Source organism: Colobus angolensis, unplaced genomic scaffold (genome assembly GCF_000951035.1).
Source record: "Colobus angolensis palliatus isolate OR3802 unplaced genomic scaffold, Cang.pa_1.0 Scaffold42, whole genome shotgun sequence".
NCBI lineage: Eukaryota > Metazoa > Chordata > Mammalia > Primates > Cercopithecidae > Colobus > Colobus angolensis.
In genome coordinates this window covers 1,366,786-1,382,990 of record NW_012117599.1, presented here as the reverse complement: position 1 = coordinate 1,382,990, position 16,205 = coordinate 1,366,786, and the positions used below count along the sequence as shown (strand labels likewise).

General features: G+C 55.0%; 1 protein-coding gene across 2 annotated transcripts in view; it reads right to left on the bottom strand.

Moving 5' to 3' along the window:
* Nucleotides 1-233: 233 nt before the first annotated feature.
* The window catches only part of CNNM3 (cyclin and CBS domain divalent metal cation transport mediator 3), a 17,172-nt gene continuing 1,200 nt past the window's right edge, over nucleotides 234-16,205 (bottom strand). The window contains exons 2-8 of one of the 2 annotated variants that reach the window (XM_011956529.1): nucleotides 8,821-8,964; nucleotides 7,095-7,244; nucleotides 6,195-6,364; nucleotides 5,900-5,996; nucleotides 5,396-5,529; nucleotides 4,965-5,103; nucleotides 234-1,572 (exon numbers count right to left, since the gene is read on the bottom strand). In XM_011956529.1, the coding sequence (XP_011811919.1) occupies nucleotides 1,508-1,572; nucleotides 4,965-5,103; nucleotides 5,396-5,529; nucleotides 5,900-5,996; nucleotides 6,195-6,364; nucleotides 7,095-7,244; nucleotides 8,821-8,964 (899 nt within the window). In that variant the 3' untranslated portion in view covers nucleotides 234-1,507. The remainder of the gene's footprint in view (nucleotides 1,573-4,964; nucleotides 5,104-5,395; nucleotides 5,530-5,899; nucleotides 5,997-6,194; nucleotides 6,365-7,094; nucleotides 7,245-8,820; nucleotides 8,965-16,205) is intronic. The other variant, XM_011956530.1, reaches the window with a different exon arrangement.

The window sequence follows — 16,205 nt, the reverse complement described above, 5'->3', positions numbered from 1 at the left end:
ATCAGCCTGGCCAACATGGTGAAACCCTGTCTCTACTAAAAATACAAAACTTAGCCGGGTGTGGTGGTGGACACCTGTAGTCCCAGCTACTCAGGGGGCTAAAACAGGAGAATGGCTTGAACCTGGGAGGTGGAGGTTGCAGTGAGCCAAGATTGCACCACTGCACTCCAGCCTGGGCAACAGAGTGAGACTCCGTCTCAAACAAACAAAAAAATACTGTTCTGGAGACAGGATTTTAATGCATCCGTTTCCAAACCGGGCTTGCTCTCAGAGTGGATTCCTTGAGGACAGCATCTAAGCAAGCATACCACTGTTCTTTTCATTCACCTTCAGTCCCATTTTTAAGGGTCCAAATTCCTTTGAGAAAAGTTCCAGAAATCCTCCTCCCTCCCTACCCAATCTATGATCCTATGCCCGTTTCCACACAGCTGGAGAACTACGGAAGGAAAATGTAGTCAATTAGAAGAAAAAGACAAATGCCTTCCTGTTCCCACTTCTCTAAAACCCCACAGCTAGGAACAGAAAAAAAACGAAAAGACTTGAAATGTTCTAGAGATATAACAAAAACTGATTTTTTTTTTTAAAGAGGATCCACCTGGTTCATAAACCTTCCCTCGCTGCTCTCAGCACATCACAGCCACACAGCACCTGCAGGGAGGCCGTGGAGACGTGTGGGGCAGGTGCAACGGGCAGCTACTCTCCGGGGGCCACACAGTGGAGAGAGGATTCGATGCAGCAGGACGATCCCTTCCTCCCAGGCGTGACCTCTTCTCAGAACACAGGAACTGACAACGCTGTGAGTGGCAACTCAGCAGGTGGGCAGAGAAGCAGAAAGGAGCCCTCAGCACCACTAGGCCAGCTCTCAGGATCAGAAGAGCAGCCTCCAGGGAGGGTGCAGGGCTACAGGGACAGCCTACGGGCAGTGGAGCTTTTGTTTGGCACACGCGAAAGGCTGGGGCACATGCTCTGAAACATGACACCGTTAGGGAAGCCAGAAAGGACGCCATGGACAAAGCCATCGATTTGAACCCCCAGCCAAAATGCGTGCGCTCGGCCTGCTCAGAAAGTGCTGCCAGCAGCGATAGGCTGGCAAATTAAAAGCAAACGCGTACAGGTCACGGCCACGGAAAGGCAGTAACTGCACTCACAAGGTGGCACGGCCCGAAGAGGTCTGAATCTGAACATGCCACACGGCCCCAGCCTCGGGGGAGAAGGGGAAGGCTGGGCCCTGGGGACTAGAGATGACGGCATTCCTTTCGTTCCTTCCTGACGCGGGCCTGGAGGGCTGTGCCCTGGTGACTCCTGTCTCCTAAAGGAGGGCAGGGCCGGCTGAAGGATCCAGGCATTGATGTCTAGTTCTGAGGACACCCAGGACCCGCATCGACAAGGGCCATCTAAAACGTGGCCTGGAGGGGATGGGGGCGGCGGGCACGAAGCTTCTGCTGAGCTCACTCCAGCTCCCCACGTGCTCATCTGTTCCCCAGATCTGGGGCTGCCTAGTGAGCAGTTAAACACCTGGGTTCCGCCCAGGGCTGCCTTCCACCGGGATGCCGGGCCTGCTGTGGCTGGACCCTACAGAAGACAAGGGAAGTAAAATTCACATCAAAGCTGGTAAAGGGTCCTGTCAAAACCAAGTGCCAAATCCTCTGTGGGACAGGAAGGGGCACAGGAAGGGGCAGCTAAGACAGGGGCTTCGGGAGGCCTTGGAGGTATCAGAGCAGAGCCAGGAGCGATCGGTTAGCAGACGGTCAGCCAACAGATGCCTTCCCTGGGACATGGGGGAAGCTGGGGCTGTGGATTTCTGGCCCCAGGGGGTCCCGGGTCATTATGCTGAACAAGAGGCACCTTCCCGGGACACCTTCCACCCCGTGCTGGAAGGAAGCACCATTTTCCACAGTGGAAGAGTCTCGTGACCCCTCCTGTCTTCCAGAAGGATGGAAGGGAGCGCCCACCCCGCACCCCTGGAGAACAAAGGCCCCCAGCCTGGGGAGTCGTGGGCTCTGCTCCTCCCACAGCTGAAGGGCCAGGAAAGGAAAGTGAAGGGGCAGGGAGAGGGAAGATATTTACCTTGGGTGTGCTCTGAAAACAAAAAACGCGCACTAGTCCACAGTCATTTATCAACTGCAGTTTCCAACTGTGCCAAAGAGGGAAAGGTCTACTGGGAAGGCTAAAGAGAGCAGAGAGAGAAAGAAGAGGAGAAGCTATTGAGCAGAAATGGCTGTGCCTCTCGGCTCCGGGCAGCACCATGGAGAGGGCCGATGCCCTGAGCAGGGGAAGCCGAGGGGGAGCCAGCTGCAGGCCTGCCCCACAGCCTGCAGCTCAGGACGGCCGGCTGAGGAAGCCAGGAGCACAGCACGGAGGGCTGCACAGCATCGGGGCTGCCTTTCCCTCGGCAGTACAGTTCCATGGAGAACTGATGCGGAGGACCTACCCAGGGTTTGAAATGCTAGGCCAGGGGTCAGACAACTTTTTCTGTAAAAGGCCGGTATTTCTCGTTTTTGTAGGTCATATGGTCTCTGTCACAGCTACGGAGCTCCACTGCTATAACTCAAAGGCAGCCACAGCAATCCACAAACCGATGTGTGGGTTCTCACAAAACTTCATTCTCAAAAATAGGCTGCTGGCCAGATGTGACCCTTGCACCACCATTTGCCAACCCCTGCTGTAGGCAATTTAAAATTATTGTGTCTTCCAAGTCTCAAAAAAGGCACTTCTCTGTTGGGAGTCTAGTGCCAAGGTCCCCAGAAACTAGTTCTCATCTGCATGATTTAAGCAGTGCCCCACCGAAATCTGCAGGTGTGCAGCGGCCCTACGCTCCTCCGGACAGCGAAGTGCCAAGCTCACAGGACAAAATGCAGGACAACCCGAGTTCAGGCAAGAAACAGAAAGACAGCAGGTCAGCCTCACTGGAGCAACCGTCAGGTTGTACTTAGGTGAAAATAACAACATTGTGTCTACAGAGTAATAATCCATTACCAAGAGGAAATGCCCCACAAAGCCACCATACACTCTTCTCTTACAGGACGGCCCAGTGGAGATTGTGTAAAATCTCTGGGTATATGATATGAGGCAATGACGGGAAAAGCATGATTCTGGGATTAGGTCTGTATCTTCAATACAACACGTGCAGTCTGGGTGGCAGTGAGCCAGAAAAGGCTCCCGTGGGAAAACCAAAACCAAGAGGCTCACATTGTGAAAAACACGCCGCCTTGGCCTCTGCGACTCCAGTGTAACGGGATGGAAGGGGCGCCCCATACAGAGAGAAACCGTCACCGTGGGTAAACACAGACGCTTCAGCAACCCGAGAAGGTGGGGCACTAGTTGTTCATCCAGCTACTTTGGAGGCTGAGGCAGGAGGATCACCTGAGTCCCGAGTAGGAGGCCAGCCTGGGCAACATGGCAAGATCTTATCTCTTAAAAAAAAGTGCGGCACCATCCTTAGACAGATCTCTTTAGAAAGAGATGCAACCCATCCCCAGATCCAAGACTGAAGCAGCACGGCCTCACCTGCTGCCTGTTTGCCAGCACCCAGATCCGGAGCCCACAGGGGCTGAGGCACCCATGTGGCCCAGGATGGGGTTTCTGAACCCTGCACGTCACCTCGCAATTCAGAAAGGACTATTAGAAAAACATGTTTGTGCTCTCAAGTGTGGGTCTGAGTAGCCAGAGCAGCTCCATGGGAGGCCTACAGGAAACAGGTCAGAGTGCCTGGGCCTTCTCTCTGGCTCTCACTCCTGCCCTGCAGAACAGGCAGAATAGCCAGCACCCCTCCGGCCACAGGGAGGTTAGCAGAGTTAGACATGGAAGCTCCTAGTGCAGTGCCCTGGCAGAGGAAGCGTTGATAAGAGCTTATCTTCCTCACGGTGGGGCAGGTGGGGGTGGGAGGAAGCAAGCCTGTAGCCCCCTCCACAGCCTCTCTGGAAGCCCCACCGGCTCTTCCCGGAATCTCAAGTTCAGGCATATCTGTGACCCCAGCGTGAGGAACGCAATCAGAATTAAAGTATCTTCTTGAAAAACAAGAACAAGAAACCCTTCACCACTCCTACCCACAGCCTACACTTCAGACTCTTCCACCTCCCTCCTTGCAGTGGGGGGATGGGGTTTCATATCCCACAACCTCTAGTTCCATGTGCAAAATGTCTTCTAACACAATCTTCCTGCTCACAGTGGAGCCCTGGATGGGCCACGCTTAAATATTAGTATGAACTGACCAAACTCCTCACAAACGTCCTTCTAGTGTCTAGCATGGTGTCTGCCAGCCACACACCCTCTAAAGCCAGGGCCACTGCTGACTCCAAGTGACCTAAGCTTCATCTTCAATGGCCAAAAGAGTGTCTGAACTAAAACTTATTCCCACTTCCCAACAATTCTCTGATGAAATCAATCCATTCTAAGAGATCCTTGAGGGAAAATATTGACTTACTATACTCTACTTTAAATACCAGTTAGTCTATAGTTTGGCATCATCCATGCTATTAAAAATAGCAAGAAGTTCAAGTTGAATAATGAAGAATTAAAAAAAAAAAGCAAGAAGGGGGTTGGGCACAGTGGCTCATGCCTATAATCCCAGCACTTTGGGAAGCTGAGGCAGGTGGATCATCTGAGGTCAGGAGTTCAAGACCAGCCTGGCCAAACATGGTGAAACGCCATCTCTACTAAAAATACAAAAATTGGCCAGGCGTGGTGGCTCACGCCTGTAATCCCAGCTACTCAAGAGTCTGAGACAGGAGAATTGCTTGAACCCAGGAGCCAGAGGTTGTAGTGAGCCGAGATCACACCATTGCACTCCAGCCTGGGCAACAGAGCAACAGAGTAAGACTCCATCTCAAAAAAAAAAAAAAAACAAGAAGGGAAAAGAGAAAAAAGACAGAGGGCAGGGTGGAGCGGCGAAAGTCAAGTCTGTGTGTGTGAGCTCACACCACGTGGGTCCAGACACCGCACACGGTGTGCCACTCGGCGCTCACCTGCTGCTGTGGTGGTCTTCTCGCCAAGGAGCCTGGTCTGGCTGCCTGGCATAACCTGCAGGTCGGTGTTCTCAGGGGACTGTGGCAGGTTCTGGGCTCGGGTAGCCAGGAGTGCGTTGAGGTACTGCAGCCGCGTAACCTGGAGGATGACAGTGTTACCGGCGGACCCCACTGCTGAAGCAAGAAGCAGAAGGTAGGCAGGAAAGGTCACGCCATGCCAGAAGAGGGCAGAGGCACAAGTTTAAGCGAGTTAAGGGAAGAGAAGAGCAACTAAGTGTTTTTAAGATCTCGCAGGGAAACTGGGTGCAAAGGTCTGTGTCCCTCAGGATGAGCAGAAGGCCCTGCTCCGGGCCGCCTCAGACCAGCTGGTCTAGCCCCCAGTGACACAAAGTCGGCTAAAGTCGGCACCCACGAGCAGCCCAGGCAGTCACCTTGATGAGCTGCAGGTCAGAGAGCGCCCTCACGGTGTAGTCGGGACAATACGCAGACGAACGTGTGCCGTCACCTGGGTCGGGCTGCAGGTCATGGCGGATGGGCTGGAGCGAGGACACCGGGGACTGGTGAACTATCGAAGGAACAATCAGTGATGGCAGAAGCCAGTGCTGGCAGCTGGGAGCCCCTCCCCTGGAGGGGACAACTGCACAGTTTCCAAGAGCCACCCCACCAATCACCCTGGAGAGGCGATGTGCCTGGGAAGCTGGGAGAGGAGAATGAGCACAGGCGGGAGAGGTTTTGCAGGGGTGGAGTGAGCCGCAAAGTCCCGCGAGGAAGAATGCTGCCCTCCCGCCCGGAAGCCCAGGGGCCACGCCACCTTGTGGGGTGGTGGGCTCAGGTGGAAGGGAGGCGGGGAGGGGCACTGAGGGCCCAAGCGACAATGGGGGACAGGCTCTGCAGCCTCAACCCTGACCCTCGGGGCCAGCAGGGCCATGGCTTACCTGAGGAAGGCACGGTTAGCGCCGACACTCCATAGTATGTGAAGGCCCCATTCTCGAACTTCAGACCCTCTTTCCCGATCTCCACTTCAACCCTGCCCTGGGAGGAGTGGCAAGGAGAGAAACAGATGCGGCCAGATTACCTTTCCCGTCAGAAGACAGCGGAAGGAGAAACCCACCACCTCAGTTGTTCGGGGCGGGACGGTGCACATCTGCACGCCCCTGCTCCCCTCTTCTCCGAGACCCTGCCCTGGCCTGAGGAAGCAGGAGGGGCTCCGGGCCTGGGACCTACAGCTACCTGCAGGATGAGAATGAAGTAATCCACCGGCTGGCTGCGCTGGTATAGGTAGTGGTGTGCGGCCAGGCGGTTGCTCTCGTCAAACCTCACTTCCTGGTTGACGCTGGGATGCTTCAGCAGGTGCAGCAGGACCTTCTCAGAGATGCGTAGTGGGCTGAACACATCCACTTCTGCCCGTGGAGGAAAAAAGGCACAGTGTCCACTGGGGCCTAGTGGCCGGTGGAACCACACCCAACACTGTAGGCAATGCAAAGGGCTCTCCTGGGTGGCCTGTGAGCAGCTGCCCCCCACACCTCAACACAAGAGAACTGGGCAGGGGCCAGGTGCGGTGGCTCACGCCTGCAATCCCAGCACTTTGGGAGGCTGAGGCAGGTGGATCACCTGCGGTCAGAAGTTCGAGACCAGCCTAACCAACATGGCAAAATCCTGCCTCTACTAAAAATACAAAAATGAGCCGGGCGTGGTGATGCATGCCTGTAGTCCCAGCTACCTGGGAGACTGAGGCAGGAGAACTGCTTGAACCCGGGAGGCGGAGGTTGCAGTGAGCCAAGATCGTGCCACTGCCCTCCAGCCTGGCTGACAGAGCGAGACCCTGTCTTTTTAAAAAAAAAAAAAAAAAGAACTGGGCAGGGCACCCCACACCTGCCCAGCTGAGAGCTGAGGCCCCCTGGCTGTGGCGCACCAGGCGTGGCACTGGCCTGGTCCTGCTGTTGGTCGTCTGGCAGAGAGGAGCTGCCTCTCCCATGACCCAAGATACAGGCAGGGCTGCAGAGAACACAGAAGTCCTCAAGATGCGCTGCTTGCAAGGAGTGGGGAGCAGAGTCACTGTCGGCCCTGGGCGGCCTCCTGACCCACAGGACGGTGAGGAGAGCGGGGGCATGGACCACCCTCCCGCCTCACCTCTGGACAGGAAGCGCTGGGTGGCCAAGAGCAGCTGAGGCGAGATTTTTACTTTATATTCATCATCAGACACCTTGAACAAGGAGAACTCCTCCTTCCGCTTGAGAGGGGCCATCAGAGAAGCAGGCTTCCTCCTCACCACAGTGTCTCCTAAGATGGAAAAAGAGGGCGCGCTCAGGCATCAGCCACCTGTCAGTCAACACAACCACACCAAGGGGCCACATCGCCTGCTCCTTCCTACGGAGGCCAGGGGGTCCTCGACAGAGCAGCATCAGAGCCCCAGGGACATGTCTCCAACACCACTCCCTCCATGGGGCCTGCTCCCACCCCAACCACACAGAGCGAGGGGTGGCTCCCTGCCTTGGAGCTGGCTGAAGAGAACGCTGATACGATAACAAAGCAGCTCTTATAAAATAACAGGCATCCCTGATAGGTCACTGGATGTGGACTCGATTTTTTTTTAATTTAGGCCAGATGTAGTGATTCACACCTGAAACCCCAGCACTTCAGGAGGCTGAGGCGGGAGGATCACTTAAGGCCAGAAGTTCAACACCAGCCTGGCAACCGAGAGACCGTGTCTTTACAAAACATAAAATAATTAGACAGGTGTGGTGACATGCGCCTGGAGTCCCAACGGCTCAGGAGGCTGCGGTGGGAGGAAAGCTTGAGCCTGGGAAGTTGAGGCTGCCGTGAGCCATGACTGCACCACTGCACTCCAGCCTAGATGACAGAGCAAGACCATTTCAAAAAAAAAAAATTAAAAATTAAAAAATAATAACAGGCCTCTCGGGCCACTGAAAAACGTCTCACTAGGAAGCATGCATTCAAGGATCACCAGTGCGAAAGGGCAGCAATTAACCTGGAAATGCCAGGCCTGTGGCAGTCTCAGGAATGGAACTAGAGATGCTATGTCTGAAAATCAACACATGAGTAAAGCAGTATTTCTGGAAGCATGCAGGACAGGTGGCCTGGCCATGAAGCACAGGCTCTGTGCAGCCCTGGGGCTCAGCCACCATCCTAACAGGCAGACACTTTTACCATGCAATCAAGGGCCCGGGATCAGCTACTTTGGGAAGACTTATTTCCACCCCCTCCCAGTCTCTCAGCCTGGAGTGCAGTGGCACGATCTCGACTCACTGCAACCTCTGCCTCCTGGGTTCAAGCGATTCTTCTGCCTCAGCCTCCTGAGTATCTGGGACTACAGGTGCACACCACCACACCCAGCTAATGTTTGTATTTTTAGTAGAGACGGAGTTTCACCATATTGGCCAGGCTGGTCTTGAACTCCCAACCTCGTGATCTGCCCGCCTTGGCCTCCCAAAGAGCTGGGATTACAGGCGTGAGCCACTGCGTCCAGCCAGGAAGACTTTCTTCATGGCAAAGAATGGGTTCTTTCAGAGGACATTTCTGTAATGTACAAAAAAACCTGCAAAAACAAAAGCACCTAGGGAGACAGAAGACTGGGAAAGGCCCATGAAGGGCAGAGCTCTCTCAGTAACGGAGGAATCTAACAGGACTGCTAATGGAGCCCCAGGCGAGCCCTAGGATTGCAAGCCCTCCTGCAAGGCGGCTCCCTGCCAGCGCCCAGGCAGGGCTGAGAAGGGGGCCTGGCTGTGGATCTTGCTGGGTTTCAGCAGCACAGAGGCCCACTGGCCTCTGACGTAACATACACCCGGGGAAGTGTGCAGGCCCAGCGGAGATGTAACTGCCCAGAGTCTGGACTCACGGTAGTCTTCAGACTCATCCAGGATCTCGGACCTGATGATCTCCTCGATCACGTCCTCCAGGGTGACCAGGCCCAGGACCTCGTAGAAGGGGTCGCCCTCACCCTCGTTGTTCACCTTCTGCACGATGGCCAGGTGGGACTTCCCTGTGGGGGGAGGACACTCATGAACAGCTTGCTGGGCCCCTGCATTTTTATTCATCTCCCTCGGGGCCCACCAAAAGGACATGGCTAACGTTCATGTTCCTACAGCGGGTCAGGCACAGAGCCAGACTCTTTTCTAGGTCTTTACCTAAGACGTCCAGCATGACTAGGAGGACTGGCCTTATTTTCACACAGGTTGAAAATGAAGCCCCTGCTCATCTGCACAAGGCCCCCCAGGCAGAGGCAGCAGAGCTGGGATCCCGCTCCAGGTCTGTGCGCCTCCATGCCATGGATGCAGTTCAGACAAGGATGCGTCCAGTCGAGAACACGAACACCTCACACAGCAGCCAGCCTGCATACGCAGGCGAACAAGGGTATGACTCCGGAAACGCAGGCTCTCCTGCGACAGTCCACACGGCGCAGCTGAGTGAGGCCACCCAGCCTGACTCTCCTTGGGAGGTTTTCCTAATTCTTTTTTTTTGTTTTTTTTACAGTAAATATATATGCTGTCCATCCTACATAAATGTGAACTGCTTCTTGTCCTTATGATAGAAATGAAAAAGAGATAGAAAGATAAACAGACTGTGTGTATGTGTGTGCGTGTGTGTATGTCTGTGTATCTTCTGGTTTTCCTAATTCTTAGAGCTGCCCATTAGGGTCTGTGAACCAGGGGATGAGACGAGTGGCCGCTGACCACTCAGGAGTCAAGCTGTGCAGGGGGAGAGCACCAGGCTGAATTTCCGCCTTACCCTATACGTCTTTCTCAGGTTAGCTTCCTGTTTGGTTTGTCTGCTTAGTGAGGGAATGTAAACTTGGAAAAAAGCCCAAGTCTCAGAGTGCTGGGGAATGCTGGGGAGGCTTCAGGAATTTACTGTGTGTCAGGTAAGTGCTTTTCATCCATACTACTTTAGACCCATCTGAAAAAACGAGAGTGCAAGCCACCTAAGTAATTTAAAATCTGAACGGCTACGTTGAAAAAGTCAAAACACACACATAAAATTAAGTTTTATATTGTAAGTAACCCAATATAGTCAAAATAGCATTTCAACACGTCATTAATCCAAAAAATAAACACAGACGTTTGTCTACTTCGCACTCTCTGAGTCTGGCGTGTTTTACGCTCACGGCACGTCTCAACTCAGACTCCGCCTTCAGGTACCACAGCCCCAGGGAGAGGGGCTGCCGGCCTGGGCTGCACAGGGCCAGGACGGGGATGGGGGCAACTCATCCAGCCAGGCCCTCCTTTGTCACTAACGGAAACGCTGAGGGGAACTGGCCTGGACCTGCCTGTGAGGGGGACCTGCTTCAAGACTCTTTCAGGAAATCAAAAAGTCAAGTTCACGTTGTGTGGATCATACTTTACATCCCGTGGGCTTGAGTTTAAAAAGCACAGTTCTCCAGGATGCTTGCATTCCCCTGGACAAAAAGCTGGAAATGGCCACACGAGTCGTCTCCCCGCTTTCCGGGAGGAAAGGCCCCTGGAGATGGCCACTCAGCCCTGCTGAACCGCATTTCTAGACCCCTTCTAACCCTTGGTGCTTGTGCTGGGTGCCGTCCCTACATAGGCCATGGCTGCCCTGCCAGAGTACAAACCTGTCAGGCCAGGCCAGGAAGGCCAAGCGTGACTTGTGGTTTTGGTTAATGTCTTGGATTCCAGCACCAAAGCCCAAGATCTAAATGGCCACCTCAGCGCAGAGAGGCCTCATCTCGACTCCCTTCTCCCAGGAAGCCAGCCCCTTTGACAGATTTCCTACAGAAAGGGACTCACTCCTTTGCTTTCAAACTTCTCTAGAACAAGGCACACGATTCTCCATTTCCTGCCACACTGGGATGATTCTATCACGAAGAGAAGAAAGCAGGCCCTGGAAGATTCCCCGGAACAGTGGTTGTGTGACTGGATCCCAAGAAGAACGTCTGGGGGGTCTAGATGGCAGCCAAAGATGGCAGCAGGGGACAGAGCAAGGGCAGCTGGAGGGACTCAAGGTCACCTCTCATGTGCTGAGCCACCTGAGTGGAACTACTCACACCGACGCCTGCCCGCAGGCCAGCTCCACGGGGCCACTCACACCGACGTCTGCCCGCAGGCCAGCTCCACGGAACCACTCACACCGACGCCTGCCCACAGGCCAGCTCCATGGAGCCACGAGCACCGAAGCCTGCCCACAGGCCAGCTCCAGGGAGCTACGAGCACCGACGCTTGCCCACAGGCCAGCTCCACAGAGCCACTCACCCCGCAGGCCAGCTCCATGGAGCCACGAGCACCGAAGCCTGCCCACAGGCCAGCTCCAGGGAGCTACGAGCACCGACGCTTGCCCACAGGCCAGCTCCACAGAGCCACTCACCCCGCAGGCCAGCTCCATGGAGCCACTTACACCGACGCCTGCCCACAGGCCAGCTCCACGGAGCCACTCACACCGACACCTGCCCGCAGGCCAGCTCCACAGAGCCACTCACCCTGCAGGCCAGCTCCACGGAACCACTCACACCGACGCCTGCCCACAGGCCAGCTCCATGGAGCCACGAGCACCAACGTCTGCCTGCAGGCCACCTCCACGGAACCACTCACACTGACGCCTGCCCACAGGCCAGCTCCATGGAGCCACGAGCACCGAAGCCTGCCCACAGGCCAGCTCCAGGGAGCTACGAGCACCGACGCTTGCCCACAGGCCAGCTCCACAGAGCCACTCACCCTGCAGGCCAGCTCCACGGAGCCACTCACACCAACGCCTGCCCACAGGCCAGCTCCACGGAACCACTCACACCGACGCCTGCCCACGGGCCAGCTCCATGGAGCCACTCACATCGATGCCTGCCCGCAGGCCAGCTCCACAGAGCCACTCACCCCACAGGCCAGCTCCACGGAACCACTCACACTGACGCCTGCCCACGGGCCAGCTCCACGGAGCCACTCACACCGACGCCTGCCCTCAGGCCAGCTCCATGGAGCCACTCACCCCACAGGCCAGCTCCACGGAACCACTCACACCGACGCCTGCCCACAGGCCAGCTCCACGGAGCCACGAGCACCGACGCCTGCCCACAGGCCAGCTCCACGGAGCCATGAGCACCGATGCCTGTCCACAGGCCAGCTCCCTGGAAACACTCACACCAACACCTGCCCACAGGCCAGCTCCACAGAGCCACGAGCACCGATGCCTGCCCACAGGCCAGCTCCATGGAGCCACGAGCACCGACGCTTGCCCACAGGCCAGCTCCACAGAGCCACTCACCCCACAGGCCAGCTCCACGGAGCCATTCACACCGATGCCTGCCCACAGGCCAGCTCCACGGAGCCACTCACCCCGCAGGCCAGCTCCACGGAGCCACTAACACCAACGCCTGCCCACAGGCCAGCTCCACGGAGCCACGAGCACCGACGCCTACACACAGGCCAGCTCCACGGAGCCACGAGCACCGACGCCTGCCCACAGGCTAGCTCCACGGAGCCACTCACACCAACGCCTGCCCACAGGCCAGCTCCACGGAACCACTCACACCGACGCCTGCCCACAGGCCAGCTCCACGGAGCCACTCACACCGACGCCTGCCCACAGACCAGCTCCACGGAGCCACGAGCAGCTGTGACAGTGTGTCTTGCCAACATCAAGCAGAAAGTCCTGGAAAACCTTCAAGTTTAATTTTAGTTAGCAGGCTCCAGGGTATCCCCATTATTTCAATGCCAAAGTACCCTTTCATAATGCCCAATTCCTATGATGTTAACAACAGCTGGAGTGTCAGTTCCTCCACCCTCTCTCTTCTGTTTTCTAAAGCACCTGGGTGAATGAATGAATACCGTGAGAAAGACAAAAGTAGTATGCTGAGGCTCCTCACCGCTGTCAGAACTGCTCAGACTCTTTTCAGCATCCTGGCAATCATCTGGCTCCCGACAGACAGGAAACCAGAGCTCGGTTCCTTTAAAGCAGAGACTGCGGCCAAGCACGGTGGCGCACACCTGTAATCCCATCTCTTTGGGAGGCTGAGCTGGGAGGATCGCTTGAGGCCAGGAGTTCAAGACCAGCCTGGGCAACAGAGGGAGACCTCAATCTCTACATAAAATTAAAAATTAGCTGGGTATGGTGGTGCTCACCTGTGGCCCCAGCTTACTCAGGAGGCTGAGGTGGAAGGATTGCTTGAACCCAGGAGGCAGAGGCTACAGTGAGCCACGATCACATCACTGCACTCCAACTCGGGTGACAGAGCAAGACTCTGTCTCAAAAATAATAATAATAACGTTCTTGGCCGGGCGCGGTGGCTCACGCCTGTAATCCCAGCACTTGGGGAGGCCGAGGCGGCAGATCACAAGGTCAAGAGATCGAGACTATCCTGGCCAACATGGTGAAACTCTGTCTCTACTAAAAACACACAAAAAATTAGCTGGGCGTGGTGGTGTGTGCCTGTAGTCTCAGCTACTTAGGAGGCTGAGGCAGGAGAATCACTTGAACCCAGGAAGCAGAGGTTGCAGTGAGCCGAGATTGTGCCACTGCACTCCAGCCTGGCAATAGAGCAAGACTCCGTCTCAAAATAATAATAATAATAATAATGTTCTTTTGTACATTAAGGTCCCTGACTTAACCATGGTTCAAATTACAATTTTTCAAATTTGATGGTTCAAAAGCAATACGTATTCAGTAGAAACTGTACTTCTAACACATACAACCATTGTGCTTTCACTTTCAGTACAACAGTCAATAAATTACATGAGATATTCAACGCTTCATTTTAAAATAGCTTTGTGTTACATGACTTTGCCTGGCCCTTAATGAAGGTGCACCGCCACCACACAGCCAGAAATCCGGGCCTCATCCTCAGCTGCTGCTCCTTGTTGCACAGCCCTGCTGCCAGACACCAATCTTCCTAATTCCATCTTTGCTGCCCTCTTGAGAGTTCCTCTCCAGGCCTGCCATGCACCTTGTTCAGGTTATCATCCCCTCTCACCTGGATCCCTCACACCGCTGGTCTCCCTGCGCTGGTGTCCACAATCGTTACTGATCTGTAAAAATAACTGACACTGGCCAGGCACGGTGGCTCACGCCTGTAATCCCAGCACTTTGGGAGGCCGAGGCGGGCAGGTCACGAGGTCAGGAGATCGAGACCATCCTGGCGAACACGGTGAAACCCCGTCTCTACTAAAAATACAAAAAAATTAGCCAGACGAGGTGGCGGGCGCCTGTAGTCCCAGCTTCTTGGGAGGCTGAGGCAGGAGAATGGCGTGAACCCAGGAGGCGACGGAGCTTGCAGTGAGCGGAGATTGCGCCACTGCACTCCAGCCCTGGGTGACAGACGAGACTTCGTCTCAAAAAAAAAAAGAAAAAAAAACTGATGCTGCTACTTGATGCTTGTGGCCCTGGTGATCAAGTCCAACTTCCTCACACAGCACACAACCCCCCGCCCCCCGCCGGGGGACATCCTGCTTCTAGGCTCCTTCCCAATGAACATGAACATTTTTGATTCTTTCCCAAGTGGAATCCCCAACCACCCTGGGCCAAGCTCATCCATCGCATCTGAAAGACAAGACCACAGCAAAGATCCTGACCCTAAGGGTTTGGAAAATGAAAGAGCACTTCCACCAGCCTCATCCTGAGCATCATGACCAACTACGGAAGTTGCCTTTAGTTCTCAACGGGGCAACCCTTCCATCTCCACTGCCCCAAATCTCTGCTTGGTGACTGCTCAACTGCTGAAAGCAGCAGCTGGCTGAAGTCAGACACCAGAGTGAGCATTTTCTTAAAGAATCTAGAAACGTGAGTGCTTAGAACACCAAAAGGACAGCTACAGTCTTCCACGTTTTCCCTAAAAAGAAGGAAGTCTGGTGACCTGCCTGGAAGAAATGGAAATCTGCACTTCCAGGTTCACCCCTTGCTCCTGGACTGGCAAACAGCTCACCTACCAACAGAGCCTGCTAACGCCAAGCACACAGCACGTGCATGCCAGGCACCGGCCAAAGTGCTTGATGAGTCTCCGCCCGCAGGTGCACTTACCCACGCTTATCACTAACAGCAAAGAACCCTGCGCTACAAGAGGCTGAGCAGCATTCCGGGACCTGGGAGCAGGCAAGGGCAGGATGGAACCGACTCCACTGAGTCCAGGGTTGCGCTGCTGGCCACCACACCAGGAGAAGCACCCCTGCCTCAGACTCTGGCAGCCCACATGGAGGACTTACCACCACGAGGCTCTGTCTGGACCCAAGCCCAGGCTCCCTCCCCAGGGCAGGGTAGCATGGCCACGTTCTAGGGACACAGCCAGGAGCACCCAACAGTCTAAGAGAATAGTTAGAGCTGCCCACCCAAGCCTCCCACCCTTTCCTGAGCTACAGTAATAACAGTAACTTAGCACCCAGGCTTCTGCAAGGAATAAGGGACGAGATTACAGAGAGAGTGCCCATCAGCTCCTGGCACACAGCAGTGCTCAGTCAGGAGTAGCAGTCATTACCACAAAGCCTGGCTTCCTGCACCGACAGGCCAGGGGCTCTCGACAGTGCCAGGGACGTCCTGCCACAAATACCAGGAGGCTTTGCCACTTCTTGGTCTCACAGCAGGCAGCCTTTAGGGTCAAGCCCATCCACCACCCTGGGGTGCCCTCACCCTCACCCTACAGGAGTGCAGGTGTGAGAAGCATGGCTGTTGGCCAAGGTGTGAGCACCAAACTCTGGGGAGCACCCCTAAGGATGACGCTGGGGAGGACTGCAGAGGAAACCACACCTTCACATCTGGAAAGTATTGGTTTTACCTTCAATCTCCGAACTGCTCAGATAAACAGAGTGAAAGGAGGGATGAAAATGTGGAGTGAAGGGAGAACCTGAGACCTTACAGGTAGAAAAGAGTAGGTTAGGCTGGGTGCAGTGGCTCACGCCTGTAATCCCAACACTTCTGGAGGCCAAGGTGGGAGGATCACTTGAGGCCAGGAGTTTGAGACCAGGCTGGGCAAAATAGTGACATCCTGTCTGTATATAAAATTTTTTAAAAACAAGAGATTAAAAAGCCAAAAAAAAAAGGCCGGGTACAGTGGCTCACGCCTGCAATCCCAGCACTTTGGGAGGGTGAGGCGAGTGGATTACCGGGTTAGGAGTTCAAGACCAGCCTGGCCAACGTGGTGAAACCCCATCTCTACTAAAAATACAAAAATTAGCCGGGCATGGTGGCGTGCACCTGTAGTCCCAGCTACCCGGAAGGCTGAGGCAGGAGAATTGCTTGAACCTGGGAGGCGAAGGTTGCAGTGAGCCGAGAACGCGCCACTGCACTCCAGCC